Consider the following 24,754-nt stretch of genomic DNA (forward strand, 5'->3'; position numbering starts at 1 on the left):
GATACCATGAATATTTTAACTTTGGCCTAGTTTTTTTTTATCATAATTGTTTTAAGAGATTAAAACAAATTTAAATAATTTGCCACAATCATTTCATCTTTCTTTCTCTGTTTCTGTGTTTTCCACCTATCCAGGTGAGAGCTATGTTTGCGCCTCCGAGAACTACTACAAGAAAGTGGACTACACCAAAAATGTGAACCCCAACTGGTCGGTCAACGTCAAAGCATCAGCCAGCCAGAAGAACATGCTGGCTAACCGCACAGCCTGCGAGACGAGGGAGAGCAAGGACTTTGTGCGACCCAAACTGGTGACTGTGATGAGGAGCGGAGTGAAGCCGCGGAAGGCCGTCCGTGTGCTGCTCAATAAGAAGACGGCACACTCTTTCGAGCAGGTGCTCACTGACATCACAGAGGCCATCAAACTCGAGAGCGGAGCAGTGAAAAGGATCTACACACTGGATGGCAAACAGGTATGGGAGGAGTACACCAATACACTATAGGGCTTTTCACACTTGAAACTGTGAATCCTGGGTTATCTTGCTTGACGTTTCACATTGGGGTTGCCTGGGATTTTACCTGGAGTTAACAATTAATCCTGGGTATTCACAGGGCTCCCAACTGTCACGCGATTGACACTGTTCTTATGTTCTCACGCCACACATTCATTTTCTCACACAGTGAAAAAACATCACGGAGCAAAGAGGACATGGACATTGCGCTGACAGACAAGACAGAGCAGGTTACTGATATGAAACAAAGTCTCAGCTTTCAAATTCTGTCAATTTTATTACAAAATTCAAACAACAAATGATGTTTCATTAACAAAGTTCAGGAGGAGCACATGCAAATAATCTATCCAATCAACTTGTCATCAGCAATTACCATGTCTATCCTATCAGCATGAGAGGAAGCCTATATATATATATATATATATCCACAGTCGACTCACCTACATTCATCGATAGTTTTCAACATCCCTCCTCCACCCAACCTCCTCACTCTTAGCTTGTTCCTACCACAGCCAGGAATATGGGGGGAGTGCGGGTTTGGACCAAATACCGAGCTCGGAGTCCTCTCCTCGGACAGCATGCCAAATACGCTTACCATTTACTTAATAAACACTCATTTACCATTTGCCATTTATCTGACTTATTTCTAAGTGTGAACTTGTGAAATACCGTTTTGGCGCTCTTTAATGTGCCTTGACAGATCGCTGTTGTGCCTCAGTTTAATTTACTTTAATTTACTTTATTACTAGTTATAGTACCAAATAAACAGAAATGAACATCAGAAAGTATGTTGAAAGATACAGCACAGCTTACTGAAATGTTAATTTTGTTTCCTTGAGAAAAATTAACATGTAGGCTCTACTGTACCTGATATTTAGGCAAATTAATAGATATTGAATCAAGATACGAATCGAATCATTAATATAATGAACATAATTCTCCAAGCTAAACTCAAAAGCAGCCCTGGTATTCATAAGCTGTCGTTTCACAACGTACATTCCTAAACCCTGGGTTAATGTCCTTATTTGCATATTTGCGGCATCAGTGTCATTGACTGGACAAACGCAGTACGTGACCTGTTTACATAAAAGCTCTACCATTGCGCTTCCTACACAGTCTTTTCCTCACACCCATTGTCGTGTTTTCCGTCACTATTAGACATTTTTCCCATCAAATGCTGAAACTGTGCAGTGTTTCCATGACTGTCAAAAGCACATACATATGAGCCAAGTGATTGGTTGTCTGTTGCAAAGCATCTAGCTGTAACATTCTAAGGACTCGTTCACACAGAATGCATTTTTGCTTTGAAAAACGCGAGATGCGGGCAGTGGAATGGGAAAAAAACGCAAGGTCTTGAGACCTTGAACTTGAGCGCCGCATTTTTAGAACACTGTGTCATGCGCGAGACGCTGCAAAAGATGCAAGACGTGAGCGCAGCGGTCATACACATCCGTCTAGCGTGTGTTTACATAGAAAAACAATGGAAAAGTAGCAGATTAGAATGGAAAAAATGTGTTCCGTGTGAACGGCCCCTAACACTGCATCTTTTCACACTGTACACTGTAATGCAACTTGTAACACCGTAAAAGAGGTGCTTAGCCTGGGGTGCAGGGTAGGGTTTCATAACCCTGGGTAAAACGCGGTGCTAACCCCACTTCTAATTTGCAAGTGTGAAACATTCTTTTACCCAGGGTTAAAACCAGGGTTTAGAATGACGATAACACAGGGTTAAGCGCAGTGTGAAAAGCCGTTCTGAGACACTGTATTCGGAATGGAATACTACCATATTCCTTCCTGTATACTACACAGTATTTAATGTATGCTGCATACTAATTTTTTTCTTTTTTTTTTTTTGTATGTGAAAGTGTAAAATATGCAAAAATACACATTTCAAACTTTAATATGCTACATTGTGGTAACATGACCTCAGTGGCTTTTTGACGTTTAAATCAGTGAGTATAAATTATCGGTAACACTTTATTTTAGGGTATTTTAACTAGTTGCTTATTAGCATGCATATTACTAGAATATTAGCTGCTTATTAGTAATTAATAAGCACATATTAATGCCTTATTCTGCATGACCTTATTCTACATTCTTAATCCTACCCAATACCTAAACTTAACAACTACCTTACTGACTATTAATAAGCAGTAAATTAGGAGTTTACTGAGGGAAAAGTCATAGTTAATAGTGAATACATGTTCCCTAAACTAAAGTGTTACCAAATTATCTTATATAATATTATTAAAATTATAGAAATTATTTTAATGAAATGTTATGAAATGTAAAATAATGTCACATTTTGGCAGTCTGAGAGTTGTTATAAATTATGGCTAATATCGCTTATGATTCATTTGACACACTAGAAAATAATTGCGCTTGAATGGTTTAAAATTGTTTTTTTTAAAAACCACATACCTTAAAAACCTATGCAAATGATAAATTCTGTGAGGGCACTACAATACTACAATGTGACCGTAATCACAATAGAGATGATAATTCAAAATCTCTAACGTTTGACAAATTTCTTCATGTTTATCACATCAACCTGTACATATTGCCAAGCCCTAAGTGTGTTGTATTGTGGGATACAGAACCTCATGCATTATGATCTGTGGTACTGCACGTTTTGGCAGCTGTAGTAGGACATTGGGGTATTCCATACAGTAAATATGCATATTGTGCACAGTATACATACTGCAGAAATAGAATGAGAAACATGGAAGTATGCCATTGTGAACATTCCCAATGAGATACAAACACACACAAAGAACAGCATTTTTTAATTTAAAACATCAACAGTATATGAACATGTTCTCTTCGTTTACTTTGTTGATTATTTTTATGTTTTTTTTTTTTTTTAATGAATTGTCAGTCATTCAGAAAAGTAAACTAATACAACAAACACAGACAAACATGCAACACACATAACACTGCAATAATCAAATTCCACTCAGCTAGGTTTTATGTTTCCTGTGGGAGTCTGCGTTTCAGGCCAAATATAATTTAGCCATTCATTCAACCTCACTAATGGAAGGTTTTGGTTCACAGTATAAACCATAGCCTTTGCCATCATTCAATTTCTGTTCTTTAATGCTTCTATTTTATATTTGTGTTCCTGTAAATCATTTTTCTTTGACTCCTGAAATGTTTCTTGTCAGCACCACTAGCCAAAATATTGATTTCCAGCTACAACTAAAACTCCCCCATCCTCCAATACCCAGCTAAAACAGCTTCTGATTGTTTGGCTAGTTTCGTCATTTATGGTCATTAGCTGTTCTAAGCGTGTCTAGATGGTTGATTAGCTGAACTACCAGTAAGTAGATTAGGTGTCAGTTTTAAAAACATGCTCGCCCCACTGGAAAACTCAATTCAAACCAATTAAAGGTACAGACTGTGTTTTGGAAGATGGTTGCTGGTTACTAGCCGGTCAAAACTGGTCTGGTTTAGGTGGTAGACCATCTAGTGGGGACCTTGCTGAGCTTGTAAACCATTTTGGACCAGCAAGAAGCCATGTAAAACCAGCCATGTAACCATGAACTAAGCTTTACTGATTCATTTTACAAGATCTACAGCTCCATATGTATAAAACACTATCAGCTCACTGTGCCATGTTTATTAATGTGCAGCTGTATGTGTGCTTGCTTTTTGATATGGATCATTGGATCTTTAATCCTTCACGTCTGCTTCACTTTGATATCATCATTGATTGCAGCTGTACCATGCATCTGCATAGCAGGAGAGACGTGACCCTCTGTTAACCTTTTGCTTTTCTCTTTCTTATTCTCCTTTTATGTCAGTCTCATCTACTGTATCCCTCCTTCATTTTATTAACATTTACATAAGCATGTTCTCGTGCTCCCTTTATCTCACTCTGTCCTTCCCGAGTATCCTTTGTATTTGCTTGCTCAAGCAGAACTCCATGAATGCTCCCTAATGAGTTCTTAAGAACCGGATTCTGACCTGCAAAATTCAGATAAGATGAAAATTCAGACTTTTACCCACAGTTTATAGTAGCAAGAGAGGTACATCCCACACAAGACTTGTCTTTTCAACTCTAATAACTGAAATGAAGTCCATTGGAGTGGACAACAGCAATATGTCAGGACAGATTTAGGGAATTTCATGTTAACTGAAGTAGGAAATATATTGTAGCATGAAGTGGATGCTGGGAACTAAATTTCACTGAATGGTGCAAAAGGACATTAGAGTAGATTGAGGCATATATGATCAACTTAAACAACAGAAATCTTAGATTTTTTGTCATATCCAAATTAAGTCCATTTGGTTGTTTGTAGACTCAACAGCTAAAAAAAGTTCAGTTTTTACAAACCTGGTCCAAGCCACATTCATTTGGGTTTTGAAATCTAATATGTGATATTTAAAACAGTAATATCTCTGTCATTTTTTTATTGTTACAAGCTCAGAAAGTTTAAAATCTTACTTACGTCATTACAATGGCAACTGATTTAGAAATACTGGATTTTGACCTCACAGATACAATTTCAGCACTTGCATAAGGACAGTACGGACATTCAGTCCTAAAGTTTGGATTTGAAAAGCAAATCAGAAATATTTGCACTGAGAACAAAGCATGTGCTCACTGGAGCTTTTGTCACACAGATTTTAGACAAGATATAACAAAGTAATGTCTGGACTTCTTTAGCTATAGAATCTAAACAGGTCTATCTGGTTTATTCAGTCCATCTTTATAGATGTTGCCCAGACTTATTTCAACTGCCCATGTTTGTTTGCTTTAGTATTACTCTAACTGATTGTGTTTAAAAAAGAAAACGATTGAAGCCAGGCCAAGCTTCCCATTTTACAGCAAGTTATCCAGAATCAAATTCCTCTATAGAGTCTGATTATAGTCCTTCTCTAATCAAAACATCTAATTTTGTTATCATCTTGAAGGCCATTTTGAAATTAAATTCCATGTGAGATTTTGGAGACCTTGCTGGAAAATGCTAACTGGGAAATACAAACAATATTTGAAGTACTCCAAATCCAAGTTGCAAGAGTAAGCTGGAGTAAAAGGACAAAAGCAGGAAATAATTTTCTTTAGTATTGTGAAAAGCTTTATACAAATGCAATGGAACTGAATAGATTTCACTCTACCTGTTTCTGTCTCTTTCTCATTTTCTGTCACTGCCTCTTCCAAGATTAAATTTTACTTTTATTTGTTTAGACCCAAGACAGCCAAGGCCCCCAGGATAAAGCAAAAATGGAGGGAGGGAAAGAGAAAGTCAGACAGCTATTGTTCAAGGTTCCTCAGTTGCCGTGAGGCACACAAATTTCAAACTCTCTCTTCCTCTAAGGCTTGTGTCTCTCAAGGGTTTGCCAGCTCTGTGCTGTGTGAGTGTGTTTCCTTTGTATTAATGTGATGCACCACACACACACATGCTAACAGATGGAGGTTGTAGGATTAGAGTGTTTTACAGAGTTAAAGCCAAGCTGTTTCTATCCCACCCACTCTTCTTAGATATGGGTAATTGCAGCATTTGCTGTGGTCCCACTGGAGTCTCTTATGTCTCACACACTTAATCGCTGACAACAGCAATCTCTTAGCTTCCGGCTGAGGGACTCAAAGTCAAGGTTTGTTAGGATGTCACCCCTAGGAATCAGTGGCCGAAGGAGTATTCAGACAATTAAGCCACACTTAAAAGTTTATGAATGTCTTTGCATTATGTAAGAAAATGTGAAACCAAATGCCATTTATTTTAAAGATACTGTAGCACAAACAAACTATTTGGAAAAGAATAAAAAAATCCACAAAACAAAGTTTTGTAAGTTTAATTATAAAACGACAGATATACTGTTGAAAATGAAGACTGTTTATGGTTGTCAAATGTTAATGGATCATGTTCATAGTTAATGTGATGAACAACACCTGTAGTTACTCAGATGGACACCTGTGTTAACTTCCATTTCATGCCAACTTTAAGTTTTGATCGTCTTTTCTTCCCTACTGTGGCTTCTGGAATGAGAAAAAAGTAGGGCAGGACTTGATTTCGGAATAACTGGAAGCACCAGAAGCCTCGTACCTTCAAGTTATAAATGAACGCACCCGCTCCTACGTTAAAAATAAGGCAGATACAGATGCCACTTGATTGGATATTTTCAGACATTTTTAAAGGGTATGCTGCCTAATATGCTGTTGGTCCTCTACATGCTGCCAAAACAGCGCTGACCCGATGAGGCATGGACTCTACAAAACCCCTGAAGGTGTCTTGTGGTATCTGGCACCAAGATGTTAGAAGTCCTGTAGGTTGTAAAGTGGAGCCACCGTGGATCGTACTTATTGGTCCAGCACATCCCACAGATGCTCAAATGGATTGAGATCTGTGGAATTTGGAGGTCAGGGCAACACCTTGAACTCTTCATCATGTTCCTCAAACCATTCCTGAACAATATGTGCAGTGTGGCAGGGTGTGTTATCCATCTGAAAGAGACCACTTCCACTAGGGAACACCATTGTCATGGGTGGATCTGGTCTGCAACAGTGTTTAGGTAGGTGGCATGTGTCAAATTACGTCTACATGAATGGCCGGACACAGGGTTTGCCAGCAGAACATTGCCCAGAGCATTACACTCTCTCCTCCGGCTTGTAATCGTCCCACAGTGCATCCTGCTGCCATCACTTCCCCACGTAAACGGCCCACACATACACGGTGATGTAAAAGAAAACAGGACTCCTTGGACCAGTTGACCTTCTTCCACTGCTCCAAGGTCCAGCTCCGATGCCTGCATGCCCATTGTAGGCACTTTCAACTGTGGACAGGGGTCATCATAGGCACTGTGATTGGTCTGCGGCTATGCAGCCCCATACGCAGCAGAGTGTGATGCACTGTTGTGACACATTCCTCCCATAACCATCATTAAAAATGTTATGACTTGTGCCACAGTAGACCTTCTGTTGGCTCAGACCAGACGGGATAGTCTTTGTCGCCCTTGTGCATCGATGAGCCTTGACTGAGCCTGGTTTTTCCTCCTCTGACCTCTGTTGGTAAATGTTCACCACTGCTGACCGGGAGCAACCCACAAGCCTTGCCGTTTCAGAGATGCTCTGACCCAGTTGCCTTGCCATAACAATTTGCCCCTTGTCAAAGTCGCTCAGATCTTTATACCTGCCCATTTCTCCAGCATCCAACTATGAGAACCCAGACCTTAATATGTGGCCTTGTTAGGAAAACATCAATGATATTCGCTTCACCTGTGGCTGGTCATGATGTTTTGGCTCATCAGTGTATAGCTCCTAACTTAAAGGGATAGTTTGTCATCGTTTATTCACCCTCATGTCGTTCCAAACCTGTATGAGTTTCTTTCTTCTGTTAAACACAAAAGAAGATATTTTAAAGAATGTTAGTAACCAGACAGTTGACGGAACCCACTGACTTTCTACTATGTTAGTCAATGGCTACCGTCAACTGTTTGATTACCAACATTCTTTAAAATATCTTCTTTTGTGTTGAACAAAAGAAAGAAATTCATACAGGTTTGGAACAAATTGAGGGTGAGTAAATAAAACAAATAATTTAATAAAACAAGCTGCGTTACCTTAAAATGTAAATCTGTATGCAAGTGCAAGGTACTTTATCTAAATGAAATACATACACATCTCTCGGTTTTGCTCACGTGCCAGCAATTACCCCATTGGTATGCGTGACATAGGTGGCTGACCTCTGACCTATAGGTCACTTTCTGTATAATTGGGCAGTTAGGGTATATATTGATTAGTGTTAATTAATTAGAGTTATTAGTCATTAATTATAATGACCAACTTCCTTTAGCTTGTTTACATGACGTTTAGGGGTGTGTAACTGTACATTTTGACTGCATAAAGTCAACCTTGCCGATTTGAGAAAGCTCTTGTCTTTTTTAGGCTTGAGCTGCATCAAAATGTGGGTGTGGCATCTGAAGCTTTTTGGGCTAAAGATTATGAGCGCACATGAATTTAAAAAAAAATAATTATGTGCACATTTATATTATAAATCATTTATAATCAACACTGCAGTATTCCATAAAAAAAAACAAAAAAAACCCAGGAATTGTCCATTTTGATTTCATGGTGACTTTAAGGTCTATGGAGTGGCCAGTTATTACCAGACAATTTGCATATCATCATGTGGGTGGTGCTGAAATCAAAACAAAATGGAAGGGGGACTAGAAACATTGTGTTGGAGAAGGCATATCCTGTTTTCTTGCTACCTCTCAAGCTCATAAACTCTGTGTTCCGTGACGCTGTCTGCAACGATTTTCATGTGGAGGTCAAAGTGCCGCATGATGCTTGTGTTGAGAGGTGCGTCTCCTCTCTTCTCTCTCAGTATCGGCAGCTGCTATGGCTGGTTGCTAAGCAACCACATCTCTGCACAAAGACGGAGCCCAGCTGGGGTGGACTAGTCTGCCAGTCAGCGCGTCCTTCCGGAGGTGTGATTGTGAATGTGTGAGCGTGTGTGGAGGGGTTATTGAGTTTACTGTATGTGTAAGCTAAAAAGCTCACAGCTCCTTGTTGATTCAAATGAACAAGCAAACAGTCACTCTCGAAAATTGCACCATCTGTGTTAATACACACCTCTCATTATATAAATATTTACTAGATTTTCACCTTTTTTATAAAAAAAAAAAAAAATCTGCAAAACTCAATGCTAGTGTGATAAGGTTTAATGGCAGGGTGCCGCTTCATCCATTTTATTGTCTTCCAGGAGAAAAATGTAAGTCAGATAATAGTTCACCTCTCCTCAACAAGCCACACAATTTCAGTTATCATTCATGTCTGTAGCACAAAACAGTGCAGTAATTGTGTTGCTTGCCTTAGCAAACACCCCTAATAATTATATGCTTATGCAGAATTGAGCTTAAAATATGATAATAATAATATATAGTGGAATTTATTAAAGCACAGTTTGATTTTTTACTCGATTTTTCAGAAACGGATGTTCACCCTTCATTAGAAAGGAGTGCAATTTAGTTTAACATATTCTGAAAGAGGCATAATTATTCTCTGTCTGTGATCATGAAAACAGCACCCCTTCATTTTGGTATCTCTTCAGAAGGCAGAGCGAGAAAGAGACAAAGAGACGGGGCCATTTTGTTTCTCTTTCCCTGCATTCGGCTGCAATCTAGTGGTTGTGCACTACACTATAAATCTTGTGCCCCTTGTGTAGTACGGCACTCGACAGTATCACACCTCACAGCTGAGACATGATCATCATTTCTGTACGAAAGGGGTCATGAACCGCATTATTCTTTTTTATTTTCCTGTGGTGCACTTATAATGTCAGTAGGATTTTTACTCTGGGACCTTAAAGGCTGGGAAGCTATTAAAAGAAATTTGATTGCATGAATCAACCTATATCTCCAAAACACAATGTACAAACTTAACAAAACTACAGTACACCTACAGTAGACCACAATACAGTCTGAGGAGGCATGACAAGTCCTGTCAAAATTGAAAATTTAAATTTCTTCTGAGTCCTTAAGTACTAACAAGTTTTTAATTATTTTTATGTTTATCTAAGTCCTGTCAATCGATTTAAAAAAAACATCTAATTAATCACACATTTTCTGTAAATAATTGCTATTAATCACACCTAACATTAAAATGTTAATTATACTTACATGTTTATATTGTATAATTTCACATTGAAATGTAGAAACAACATAAAGAAGATATTTTGTTTAATGGCATTTCTTGACTAAGTACTATGAAAGAAGGCCAGTATCACCGATATACCAGTATCTGTAAAAGGATTTTTCTCAATTTCTGGGGATGAAATGGGTAATTATAGCCTTTCAACATTACAGTATGATTGAGAGCCATAATTTTAACATTTAATAGGCTTTAAAAAATATAACAACTAAACTTCACATAAACCTATTATAATAAATGTCACATTTGCCATTAGCGGTGCCTTTAATATAGCAGGGATCAACACTAAGGATTTTTTCGGCCCAGTTCTGATTTTTACCTGCTCTGCCAAAATATATAGATTAATCCTTAAAACTGATTCAGTCAAGAGCAGTGAGTGATTTTCTCTTTGTCTTTTGTTGTTTGATTAACATTACTGACACAGATGGCAGCATGTATATTAGGCTGGTGTCACTTTAAGACCTGAAACACATGATGCAGATTAAAGATAACTCTTTATGGTCATTTAAGACTTCTTAACTTGTTTAAGACTGTGCTTATGAGGATAATCGCCAATAATTCGACATATTATTTTGTGTGTTTCTGTCCGTTCAAGTGTGAAAGAGAACTCAATGCGGTACTAGCATGCTGTCTGGAGTGGCATTCTGTGAGTATGTTTTGGGTGACCCTTACGATTAAGTGTGTTATTAGCATACTTCTTTTGAACTAAAAATATGAAAGTATACTTTCAATCTACTTTTAATGTGCTTCTCAGAAATATACTTTATGTACTTCTCATAAATATACTTAAAATTGCACTTAAGTATACTTGATTTATACTGACAGAAAAGTCTAAGTATGTTTGGTCTATACTTGTACTCAATCTTTTGATCGAGATATAGCCTACTTAAAAGTATAATTAAGTATTCTAAGTATACTTGGCTTGTAGTTGTGTTTACTCTTTTGATTGGGTAGCCTATTAAATACTTTAATAGTTTTACATACTGTCTTATAAACTTACATTGTTTGAAAATATTGATTTATAAAGAAAACAGATATGATCCTAATTCTGAGTATCTGAATATTTGTGTGTAGTCCACTGGTAGTGTACATAGGAATTTACTTCAAATCTACTTTACTCTTTCCCCACCATTGACTAAATTTTCCTGCTATCCATGTTTTCACTGTTATACGGTAGGGGGCGCTATTACGCATCTTCTGAAATAGTACAGAATCTCCGGATCAAAACACGAGTGAAGAAGAAGCAGAAACAATTAATAGAAGATTGCTTACGTAAATGTAAAATAACACAATCATCGAACATTAAACAGTGCATAAATCAAAACTGCCTAACATTAATGTTTTGATCATTGTTCTGAATCCGATCTGGATGCAAAAAATGCTTTTAGTTTAAAATGTTGCTATTTTTATGAAACTTATCCACATTCAAGTGTTGATAAAAAAGAATGCATGAAGCTAGAATAAAATGTTTTTAAAATAGAAAGAGTTAAAGTGCAGTTAAAGGTATATTTCAAATATTAAAAAAAAATGATACCTATAGGAACATAGTAGTATACTTAAAGTGTAAAAATAATATTTAAATAGTAAACTGTAAGTATGTTCACTTAAAGAAAACTATGCTTTTATAAAGACCACTACCAATGTCCAGCATGGACCTGTTTCTTTGTCCAGCAGGTTATTTGTATTCCATTCAGTAACTAGTGTGTGCAGTACAAAGCTACGATATCTCTTTCTACATCAGTGCTGTAAGCGCAGTTAGGGGAGGGGTGTATGCGGTTACCTCCAGAGGAAGACGAACGTCCAGTATTAAAATTCAGCACAGTCTTTGTGCTGCCAGAAACAAAACTACGAAAGAACCTTCTTAATATGCGGATGATCTCACTCACAGCCAATCAGATTCTTTCATTCCCTCACACATGCCCTTATCTGTCTAGCCATTCAAGAGAAGGTTTTTTTTTTCTTTCTGTTTTGCTGAGTGAGCGAGCCATAGACAGCAAGTAATCGCAAAGGATGTTGCTATGGCGACAACAAATCTGCAGGGCGAGTGATGGAACAGCAGTTGCTGTGACAATAGTGCTGCAGGAATACGCTGAGTGGACGCTTTATGTTTAGCTTCACAAGGCCAAATACGTGGTGGTACAAGAAACCATCAAAATTTACTGTACCACACACAGTACCCCCTCAGATTACATACTGCAGTAGCATTTCTGTACTGTTTTTACTGCAAGCGCCCCTAACAGCTACACCCAACCTCCTGTATACTGTGATTGCAAATAACACATCCAGTTTGAATCCTATATCAGTCAGCAATGAAACAGCTGGCCAGACAGTTGTCATGACAGCAGCGTCATATGGGACTTGTGGGCAGTGTATAATAACGTCACTTTTGAGTGTGACCTTGCAGACGACTGGAAGGGAAGAAAACAGCAGGGCAGAGGGACTCTGCAGGAATAACACAGAAATATTTATTTACAGTATAGTGCTGTAATGTATTGTGTCATGTATTGTGATTGCAATTTGAGACATCCAGGCAAAAGGAACAGAGAGACCACACTCTGCTGCCAATAGTTGCTTTTTAAGGGTATTCACACTTGGGTTCATTCTTTACAAGAATCAACTAAGACCTCTTTCAGCAAACAAATTAAAAAGAGTAAAAAAAAATCTTTGCAAGGACTTGGCTGGACTTTAAAGTGGACTCAAATCCACAGCCACCATTACATTCACACTGGTGATTTTATGAATCCAATACATTTGAAAATAATAATAATAATAATAATAATAATAATAATAATAATAAATTATTGTAATTATTTTAACTCGAATTATAAAAAAAAAAAGACAGAAATATATTACTTTTGTAATAATGCAATTTTACAGCAAAATAAAAATGAAATTTTCATAATTATAATAATAAGATAGATGTATAAAAAATAATACCATTTTATTTCACACTACAATACTAATATTTGTGTTAAATTCCTCATTTTTTAAAGTTAAACCCTCAAGCTTTTACTTGAAACCTACAGGGAGACCTTAAAAGTCACAAATAGGACAGTTCTTATATTTCATGGAATATTGCAATATTTTTTTATAAATGATTTATCCGTGCACATCATTTTTTAAAATTCCTGTGCTCTCGTAATCTTTAATCAAAATAACTTCCCCTCCCTCTTGTAGCGACATCTCTTCTCTTCTCTGATGATGTGTAGACTGGCGCGAGGGCGGGGCAACCTGTCACTCACATGAGATCCACCAATAGCAAACCACAACCATCCAATCAATTCCCATTGGAAAAAACCAAGTCCTTCCCTACATTTTTTCACTCGGATATATGTCACAATAGGGAAGAAAAGACTATCGCAACTTCCGTTTCAGGTTACGCTTTATTTTAAGGTGACATAGCTACATTGCACTAACTCAAGTAAGTACTGAGTAATATTAATAGCAGCGGCTATTTGCACTAAGTGCAAATAGCAATAGATGCTATTTACACTTAGTGCAAATAGTGATATATGCTATTTACACTAAGTGAAAATAGCATATTTTCTTAGCGATAGATGCTATTTACACTAAGTGCAAATAGCTGTAGATGCTATTAACACTAACTGAAAATCACAATATATTCTATTTACATTAAGTGACAATAGCGAAAGATTCTATTTACATTATGTAAAAGTATCAGTTATTTGCAATAAGAGCAAAAAGCAATTAGATGCTATCTATACATTATATTGGCAGATACTATTTGCACCTCAGTATTTTTGTACATTAACAGGATGCAGTAATATCATAGTGTAAATGGATGCTGCCTTATTGAGAGAATAAAAACCCTCCCAACACCTTCCCCTATCCCTACCCAATAAACACTTTTAATATTATTATTAAACACTCGTTCACAGTTTATTTCCACTTTTAGAACATTATTTTCATTTTTATTGAAAATAAATGCGAGCTCAGCAAAAGGTGGATTCGAACACGTGTCGATTGCGTTAAAAGCCAGGTTTGCAAACCCTACTTGATACTGCTGTGCCACTGAAGACGTTCAATTCCATGCGTCTTTTTTAAAACTTGAGTGACCTAATCCGACATTGGTGGGTGGAGCTAGTGTAAATAGCATTTGCCAACAAGGGACGCTATTTGCACTTAGTGTAAATAGACACTCCGAATATGGCTTAACCATATGTACTTACTATAGAGTTATGGTTAGTGTTTGGTTTAGGGTTAGTTACTTGTAATTAGGCATAATTTACTGTTATTACTATAGTAAGTACATGTAGTAATGTGTAACTATGTCACCTTAAAATAAAGTGTTACCCCGTTCCATGCCTACTTTAAGTCATAGACAGCAGGTTTATAAACACTTCTTGCTACAAAGCTGGTAAAATGCAGAATGTAAAAATAAAGTGATCTTGACACATTTTGTGTTCCCAAAATGCATGTCAAAAGCTCGCAGCACATGAGGAGATGAAGTTTGTGTCAAGCAGCGTTTATTATAAACTAAGCTGCTCTGAGACGCTGAAGCTGTATGTGTGTTATTGAACACAGTGCCCTGCTTCACTGTAAAACATGCAGTGCATCAGTCTAAGTTTCGCCCTTCTGGAATTTGATAATCGCTCTAAGCCAGTGTTTCTCAACTGGTGCATCGCAAGACTACTTTGAGTGGGTCGTGGAGTGTGTAGTCAAAGAAACAAAAACGCAATTCTAAATGTTTTTTCTGATGTAAGACTTTTATTTTGAAAGACGTGCATGAAAGCTGTTGAGTCTTCTGTCAGATGCAGTTTAAGTAAGGAGTGCCTGAGAAAAACGCTCTGTCCTGATTCAGTTTCTGCTGTAGATGATATGTTGTAAGGCTATATGTCAGTGTCATTATTCTAACGTTATATTCATAACTTATTACAAAGTAAAAAGTCTCTCACCTCAGAAAAACTAACTTTACTGTCCTGTCAGCTGTTATACTGTGCTCGCGGTGTGCACTCTTCAATTGCGCATGCAAATTAACATTATACAACAAAGTAGATTTAACTTCTTAAGGGAATAACAGGTCATGAACACTGAACCCAGTATACTTTTTATACTTCAGCATACCAATACATATATTATATATATATAATGTGTCAGAAGCAGTATATATGTACTTTTTTCCGCATTGCTGACTCGTAATCTGCCTAATCCGTACGTTTTAAGGACACAGCTCATCTTAAGGACACAATGCCCCGAAAAAGGCTTCCCACCATCCATTATCACTCTGTTAAAAGAGAAATATTAGCATATTGCTGCTCCTGGAAGCTGTGATAAAAGATTCTTCAGGATGAATAAGGATGACACTCGTTTTTAACTGTCTTTTGTAAGAACCAGCTTCTCAGCTCATTTTTTGGGTAGGACAGAGCTTAGCAGGCATTTGACTTTATACTACTGATATATGCCCACACAGTGTCTGCATACTTTTTCATATTTTTTTCTGATATATATATATATAAAAGATATTTCAAACATTTGATTGATTGATTGATTGATTGATTGATTGACTTGGCCCAGTATGCCTATAGAACACGCAAGTTTTAAACTGACAAGAACAACTGTGTGCTGGAAAAATACTAGTTATTTTGCTCTTTCAGTCCTTCATTTTTACCTAGTCTTTTTTTTGTTCCCCTTGCGTGTTCTGTCTGTGTCTCTCTCTCCTCTCCCTCCTTTTGTCTTTCTGTGAGTCTCTCACCTTCTTTGCCTGTGTGTATTGTTTTTTTTGGCATACGCTTTACATGTTCTGCAGCTATGCGCACACACACACACATGCACGCACACACACACACACACACACACACACACACACACACACACACACACACACACACACGCACGCACACATAGCTTACTGGGTTTTTGGGTTAGCTGTTTCCATGAGTTGAGTCCTTTTTAATTGTTCTCTTTTAAGTGAGGGCAGACATTAATTAGTGTGATTACTTGGGGCGATACCACACGTGAGAGTGTTTAAAAATCGTTTATCATTCATGTCCTTCGCAAAATGAATAGCAGCATAAATGCAAGCGCAGACAGTCACCGCCCATCCCCAAAACAAATAGAGCTCCCACAGGAGGGATGAGGGCTGTTTCTTAATTTTTTGTTCTTTTGTCTTGGCTATGTACGGCACATGCCTTTGATATTTTGAGTATTTGCGAAACCCTCCTTAAAATAGCATGAAAAAACAAAAAGCACTTGACTCACTTTCATAATTAAACTCATTTACTCTTATTAAATCTATACACACCTCTATTTTTGTAAATGAACAGAATTACATCTCAGACATATCAGTAATCTGAATAGTTAAATTATAGGCTGATGTGATCTGCCATTATGAGCCAGCATTATAATTGACCATTACAGATAAGTAATTGACTGTAATTGACTATTAATGCCAAAATTTTATTTTGCACAGTATTTACACAAAATATGCATTATCACTTGGAAGGGTACTTTGGAAATGACACACATCTGTTAATCGGCCAAGTAAGTGTGATTATCAGCTTAATCTGAAAATAGCTGAATATCAGCAAACATATCAGTCTGGCACTATTACAGTGTATTAAAGCACTGGATCACATGCCGTATTCTACATACATGGTTTGAAGCATTCACTTTGTATATGAATGTGCCAGCATCATTCATATTCATTGATTTGTCATTCTAAACATTTATTTGCAAAGTGATCTGAGTATATAAAAAATATGAAAAGATATGATTTAAAGGTGAAGTATGTCGTTTCTGTGACACTAGTGGCACCTAACAGAATTACAAAAATAAAGCATATTTTCAAACAACCTTGCAAACGCCCCTTTCACATGTCATGCCCTCCCCCAACTCAAACATCACAAACATGGGGTGCTTGTGAAGGCATGTCTCGACAGGTAAAAGTAGGCTACTTTCAATAAAAGTAGCTGTGTTGCTGTGTGTCATGAGTAAGCAATTGAGTAGACTAACACTCTGTCTAGAGCGAACGCAAGCTTATAATAATCTCATCCATCTCATCTGCAAATTTTTTGACATGACGCACCACAGCTGTTTGAGGCTGTCTACACAAGACATTTGTCTTTCTGAACGGGTGCATGATGATGTTGTATGCTATTGAAGTGTCTATTGTAGTGTGTTGCATCGCAATATCTCGTTCGCTTTGACCTGTTTAATCTTTGAAGGTCTAAATGCAGTGAATTTGGGCTTGCTCTTCTGTAACCGAAGCTTTTCCCATGTATTGCAAAAAGAGCTGGAAAGAGATTGACGGATCTGAGCGGACCTCTCTCAATGTTTTGTTGGTGCCTGTGAGGCTCAGTGTTTACACTTTGGGGGAGATAAACTCATGAATGGCATACTAATAGTAGTCAATGAACAATAAACTGGGTTAAGAGAATGTATTTTTTTTAACCTAAAAAATCTTACATACATTCAGCTTTAAATAATGTTCATATGGATATGAAAGATATGAGATCTGATATAAGTATTATTCCAGAACAAGTCTGAAAACATCTGGATGGTGTTATGAATATTAGCCAGGCTTTTACTGTTTTTCCTCCTCATATGGTATCAGACTTATATTTGTATAACGGAACGCTTTTGTCATAGACTGGCTAGATGTTTTAAGACTAGTACATATTTTAAGAATTATATTCTAGTTTCCAGTTGACTTAGGGCAACCAAGGGTATTCAATGGTAGAATTCTGTGTGAATGCTAGAGAACCTGGCACATGTCGTTATCTAAATCTGAAATTGTGCAGAATTTAAAGCTACACTATGGCTACATTAATACTGCCAGTTTTTGGGATTGACAACCACATTTACTTACAGGTGTGAATCTTGAAATGTTCCATTCACAAAGCAACTTACAGTCGCTTCTTGAATACAGTCTGTATGAACGTGCAACTGGATTCCCGTATTCTCTTATCAGTAACCATAGCAAAAGTGACCAAAGTAATATTAAAGATTGCGACATCCATAAAAGTGAAAAGTCTTATCACTTCGACACGTGAAGAGTCCAATCGAGCTGCAAGTTAATCCATCAAATATTCATTAAAAACATAAAATAATATTCAGGTTTTATACCTGGATGGAGAGAGGAGCATTTGAGTCACGTGTAGAACACAAACTGACAGAAGCAGCTCCGGTGGAGACCAGAGACTGGATATAAAACCTTCAGATGGCACACAGCTCATATCTTCATCGTTATAAGTTACCAAAACCTCACATGAAAACCCACAACACAGAGCAGCAGAGCGGCTCTCTCACACTGTATAGTGTGACAGACAACTAGTTGTCCAGTCCGGTTCCGTTCACACAGCGCAGGTTTTCCAAAAATGCAGTTGTGAGTCCTGAAAATGTATGGGTGTGTGTGAGTTTGGTCATATGCGGCTGTCACTCCTGTAAATAACCAAATTGTATGTGAACGTAACCGTATTAAGGACTCAAATACAGAACTGACCACTGTATTTTGCTGCTGTGTGAACGTGGTCTATGTAACTTTCGATGAGAAGAAATGTTATTAATGATAGAGTGCAAAAAAATATCTATCTTCCTAACAACCTCTTTACCCTTTGATAAACCTACCATATAATAATGAATTATATTTTAGCTGTCAGGACAAATATAATCATTCACCGATGTGTGTCACGTCATACTGTATCTGCACACAGAGAAAAGTTGCTAGAAAAGAGTAGTGTGAAGCAGCAGAAAGTTTGGTTACAATGAACAAGAAAAATTTTACCAGGGATCATTAAAAACAGCAAGCCTTCAGGGAATCACCAGTTGTAAAAACGACAACAAAAATTGTATTCATTTGTCCATCTGCTCTGAAGCCACATTCATCTGCACAGAGGAGCAGAGCTGAAGCAAGAGGTATGCAGTAGTATTTTTTAACTGCCAGAACAGGGGTGTACAATCCTGGTCCTGTGGGCTAAAGTCCTGCAAAGTTTACCTCCAACTTTTCCCAACAAACCTGTCTTGAAGTTTCTAGTAATCCTGAAGATCTTGATGACTGTACAGTACCTTGGCTCAGGTGTGTTTAATTCTGTTTGGAGCTAAACTCTGCAGGACCAGGACTGGACATCCCTGAGTTAGACTGACAAAAGTTATAATAGTGAAGCTTTAAAATACTGCAGAGAGAGTCTTTTTATTCAGATTGGAGCCCTTATTTTTAAAGTGCCATTATTATACTATTTACAAGTTGGAATAGATTTGCAGTGGATATAAAAAGTCTACACTCCCCTGTTAAAACAGTTGATTTTGTAATGTAAAAAAAAATGAAACAAAGATAAATTATATTAGAACTTTTGCGGCTTTAATGTAAAAACTTATGCAATGCCACTGAAAAGCAAAGTGACACAGTTCAGAGAAAAAAAGATAAAAAATATAGACTGCATAAGTGTGCACACTCTTTTATAATTGAGTGTCTGTGTTCAGAATTAACTAATCATCAAGCTCATGTGAAATAGTACACAGCTGTCTGAAGTGACTCTGATTAACTCCAAATAAATCTCAGCTGATCTTGTAAGACATCTTCTTGGTTGCTGCTACTACACGAGCCATGGACCACAAAGAGCTTAAAAAGCATCAACGGGCTCTCATTGTTGAAAGGTATCTCCCAGATGAGGGCTACAAAAAATTTCCAAGGCATTAGATATAGGCTACCATAGAACACAGTGGAGAAATAATGGCAGAACAGTGACAATATCAAGAACAGGGTGTCCTCCAAAACTGATGAGAAGACAAAGAGAAAACTGGTCAGGGAGGCTGTCAAGAAGCCTACAGCAACATGAAGGGCCCTATTTTAATGATCTAAGCACATGGTCTAAAGCGCACGGTGCAAGTGCGCTTAGGGCGTGTCCGAATCCACTTTTGCTAGTTTAAGGATGGGAAAAATGTTTGGCGCTCCCGGTGCATGGTCTAAAAGGGTTGTACCTAGTCTCTTAATGAGTCATGGGTGTGTTTTGGGCGTAACGTGTAATAAACCAATCAGAGTCTCATCTCACATTCCCTTTAAAAGCCAGTTGCGCTCGCACCATGCCGGATTTGCTATTTACACTGCATTGCGCCAGGTATATGGTAGGGCCCTAACTCTTTCCCCACCATTGACAGAATTGTCCGGCTTTCTGTATTGGTATGGCAGGGGGCGCTATTACGCATCTTCTGAAAGAGTACAGAATCTATGGATCAAAACACTGGAAAAAAAGACGAAAACAAGCAATAAAAGCGTTGCTTATGTACAATGTAGTCTTTGAAAAAAAAAAAAGTGAAGAAAAAGAATGCATTAAGCTAGAATATATATTTTTTCTCTTCTTTCTTTTGATATATTGCATGTTCAGATAGCCATACAACCATTGGCCATTACATTTTTTGTGAAAATGATCAAAAACACTTGATGTGACTGGCAATGTTTAAAAAAAAAAAAAAAAAAAAAAAAAAAAAAACACTGGCTGGGAAAGAGTTAAAAAGAGTTGCAGCTCTTTCTGGAAAGTACTGGTTGCCCTCTGCAGGTGACAACTCTCTCCTGTATGCTTCATCTGTCTGGGCTATGGAGCAGGGTGGCTAGATTGCTTTTCTGACTAAACTTTGTTATCCAATCTCCCAAAACCATGTGAAAAAAAAAAAAAAGTGTTATGGTTACAAACACCTATATTATATTAAGCAATAAAGTAAAGGTTAATAAAAAAGCATAATAGATAAAATTGAAACATGGAAACATCATCTGATGTGTAGCCCTTTGTATCTGAAAACACGCACACAAACTCAAGCACAATATGCCTCTGTGAACTCACACCTTCCAGACTGACCACTGCATATGGCCTGTGTGCACTGTTCGATCTGTCCAGCAAAGAACATTGAAACAATAAAGGACTTTGTTAATAATTGACAGGCTACAGACTGGCAGTGTGTCAGAGTGAGTGTGTGTGAGTTATATGGGGACTCCTGTATGACCCATATTAAATTTGAGGGTGTGTTTGGGAGGGGTTATTGACGAATAAGAGGCATGTGGCTCTGGCAGCTGGTTGGGCAAGGATTAGGGGCTAAAGGGGGTGTCATTCTATGTGTCCTTTATTTGTGTGCGAAAACCATAAGATAGTGATTATTATAGCTGTGAATATCATCAAACAGTCACATGTAAATCTGCATTTCGAGTTTTTAGAATCACAAAATGTTCAGTAATATTTGACTTTTTGAAAAGCATGTCGCAAAGCCTGGCTTTCAACTACCAGCATAAAGTCTGGTCTACTTTGAAGATTATTCTTGCCTATTACAACCCATTTGGATAGGAAGAGAGCATTTGACTGACATGTAAAATGACTAACTACTCTGTTTATGTGACATTTAGGCTGAAAAAATAATATAACCCTATATAACCCTAAGAAGCAAAAAATAAATAAATAAAAATGATTAAAATGTTTATATTATATTTAATTACATTTCGTGAACTCACTTTGGCAGAAATTAGTGTCTTCCACCACCAGTCAAGAGTTCCACCCCAGTCTATCACTTAACACACACACACACACACACACACACACACACACACACACACATGCCGACATGCACAACTTTTCAAAAGCCAGCAACAAAGCAGAGCTAATTGATTCATTAATATTAATTAACATTAAGCATTGTTTTTTTATCAGATCACATGCATGATTTATTATGCATGACATATCACTAAAACTTAGAGTCTGAAATCACTGTATATCTCTGTTTGAGTGACAGACTCATAATCAGCAGTCAGTCCCTGTTGACTCAGTGGTCCGCCGGGAGTCTGGCACTTCTAATTTTGCTCTATATAATACTTGTTCCTGCATAGAGTAGTTGACAAAAGAATCATTTTCATAAAAATGTAATGTTGATAAGATTGAATGTTACATGTTGACTTTGTGACATGTATGTGTGCAGATTATGAACATTCCTTTGAATGAGACATGCACTCTTAGAAAAAAGGTTCACTGAGGTTTATGTAGAACCCTGGGGTTCTTGATTCAATTTTAAAGAACGCTTTATGCCAAAAAGGCTTTATATAACGAGAAATTTTTTAAATTATTGCATAATACTTGTTTCATGTTTAACGGGATATTTCAGTTATTTCTAGTGATGTTTACAAGCTGTTTAATTTATAAAATATAATAAAAATAAAATAGTGAGTGTGAGGGAGACAGGAGCGGAATAGTAGCAAGAAACAAAGATGCAAAGATTCACTTGGCACACTCAAACTTTTTTTTTTTTTTTTTTACTCATTGAACCCAACCCCTAAAACCTCTAGAACAAACAGGGACGCATCAAGTGGGCGAATGTTCAAAAGGACAGTGTGGTCAATGGCTGCATGATCAAAGGGATGTGAACACAATGTACCTTTATCTTCATTAACCAGATATTCGTATTCACTCATTTAATAAGGATAGTGCACAATAGAATGTGTTATTTGACTTAGTCTTTTATGTTGTAGTATTTTAAACCTTGTAAATAAATCAGTTTTAATGTGATTTATTTACATTAACATATTTGTTTTGTACATTTGTATTGCCAAAGCATTTTCCAGTTTGTCCAAAATTACCTTACCACATACTGTATACACAAATGACTAGTGAACTGGGTAAATGTATTAAAGTCAGCTGTATTTTATATACAGTGGTCCCAAAAAGACACTTATTTAAAATGTACACACTGTTTTTGCATTATATATCAAACCATTAAACCATACTGCATTTATTCTAAAGGAATAAAGCACAAGCACAATTCTTTTAGGATAGATAGATAGATAGATAGATAGATAGATTAGATAGATAGATAGATAGATAGATAGATAGTCTCTCAGTCTCTTACATCTTGTCACAAAATCATTAAACTCATTGTGATTTTATTACTCATATTAGAAAAATAGAATAGATAAAATAGAAAAATGGAGCAAAAATGAAAGGAAAATATCCAAGGACAAATTATACTGAATATGTTAAGTTAGAATTAAAAGTAAATAATAAAATAATACAAATAAAAATAATATTCACATTGTTTCACTCTGTTAGTATGAAGGTCACCTCTGTTTGTTTGAGGCACTCTCCCTTCACTTCTTATCATGTCACATGACAAAGCAACACCACACAGCATCCGTCCCTTAGACATGCACATAACTGATCATGATCACAGCTGCCTGTGAGCTGTAAGCAAATTGCAGATAATTTTGTAATGTTGGTCTTTCCTAGATGCTGACCTCAGGAAACCCGTCATTGTCATTTAAGGACAACATTAATCAAGGAATTCCAGCTGAATATTTCCGAAGATAGGTAGTTAGGACTGAAAACAGGTCATTTGATTGGTTCATTGATCCAGGGAGGGCCACGCCCACCGGACCTGCTTATTCTTCTTAATTAATTCCCATCACTTCTGGCAATGAAGGTGCACACACACACACACACACACACACACACACACACACACACACACACACACACACACACACACAATCTTAAATGCTTCATGTTGTTTTCCCTGTTGCTCACTGTGCTCTGAACTCTGTTAGTTCAGTCTGTCACATTGGCTGGCAGGAACAAACTCTGTTAGTAGTGTCTAGATGAGAGGAGACATGAGGTGACAGATGAGGGTCAGACATACACACACACCCTGAATCTTAGCTTCCAGTTACAGTGTCGATGCACTGCACTTACACACCAAAACCACACACATGCATAAACAAAAAGCACAGAAATCACGGCTCAGAGTATCTTGACTGAAGACCTTGTCCCTTCAGGACATTCTAACACTGATCCACATTCAGTGTTAGCATGACTACCAGACCAATCCGGCCCACTTCTCTTTTTTATGTAAATGATTGTCTGAAGTGAATATTTTAAAAAGATACAATCTTCCTTTAACAGTATCACACTGAAAATGTTCAAAATAATAAATAACAACACTGATCTTATATACAAAAATTAGTTATTAAATGTATTATTTATTATGTAGAGGTTATAACATTACAGGGTTACTTCAAGTAAATAATTTAGAAGAAAAAAAGAAAGAAAGAAATGGTCCCTAAGCATCTGGAGTGTAAAAGTGGATATTTGATTAAAAAAAAAAAACAATACTTGCAAATTTGCTTGTAATACAAAGGCAGTTTTATTAGGTATATTTATACGTGCATGTATAATATATAATACGCCTAAAGACTGAAGGAGAAATTATGCCTCACCATTGTCCTTTGGGGACATCACTGTTGCCATGGTTTCATCATGCGCCTCAAGTCAACCCCTGCTCTTGACCTTTGGGCTCTTTGACCCTGAGGTCATCCTGTGCCTTGTGGGGGTCATAGTGAAAAAAATGATTACTGAGATTAAGAAAAAGTTTATCATACGCTTGAACTTATATTTGTGCTGGACTGGGTGTGTCTGGGAACAATTTGCAGATTGTGAGTCCCATGAGGCCTTCTGTAATGGCCCATTTTTATGAGCAGTTCTGACACACACACACACACACACACACACACACACACACACACACACGCGCACACACACACGCACACACACATTCCCGCCTCTTGAGGTTTCCCAGTTTCCATATAATCAGCACAAGACAGGAAGGGGAGT

General features: G+C 37.3%; 1 protein-coding gene across 1 annotated transcript in view; it reads left to right on the forward strand.

The window, feature by feature from the left end:
• Window positions 1–24,754, forward strand: part of LOC127513433 (neuronal migration protein doublecortin-like) — a 59,363-nt gene that overhangs the window by 20,914 nt on the left and 13,695 nt on the right. The window contains exon 3 of the mRNA XM_051895193.1: window positions 135–469. Coding sequence (XP_051751153.1) covers window positions 135–469 — 335 coding nt within the window. The remainder of the gene's footprint in view (window positions 1–134; window positions 470–24,754) is intronic.

The sequence above is a fragment of the Ctenopharyngodon idella genome, chromosome 5 (genome assembly GCF_019924925.1).
Source record: "Ctenopharyngodon idella isolate HZGC_01 chromosome 5, HZGC01, whole genome shotgun sequence".
Classification (NCBI taxonomy): domain Eukaryota; kingdom Metazoa; phylum Chordata; class Actinopteri; order Cypriniformes; family Xenocyprididae; genus Ctenopharyngodon; species Ctenopharyngodon idella.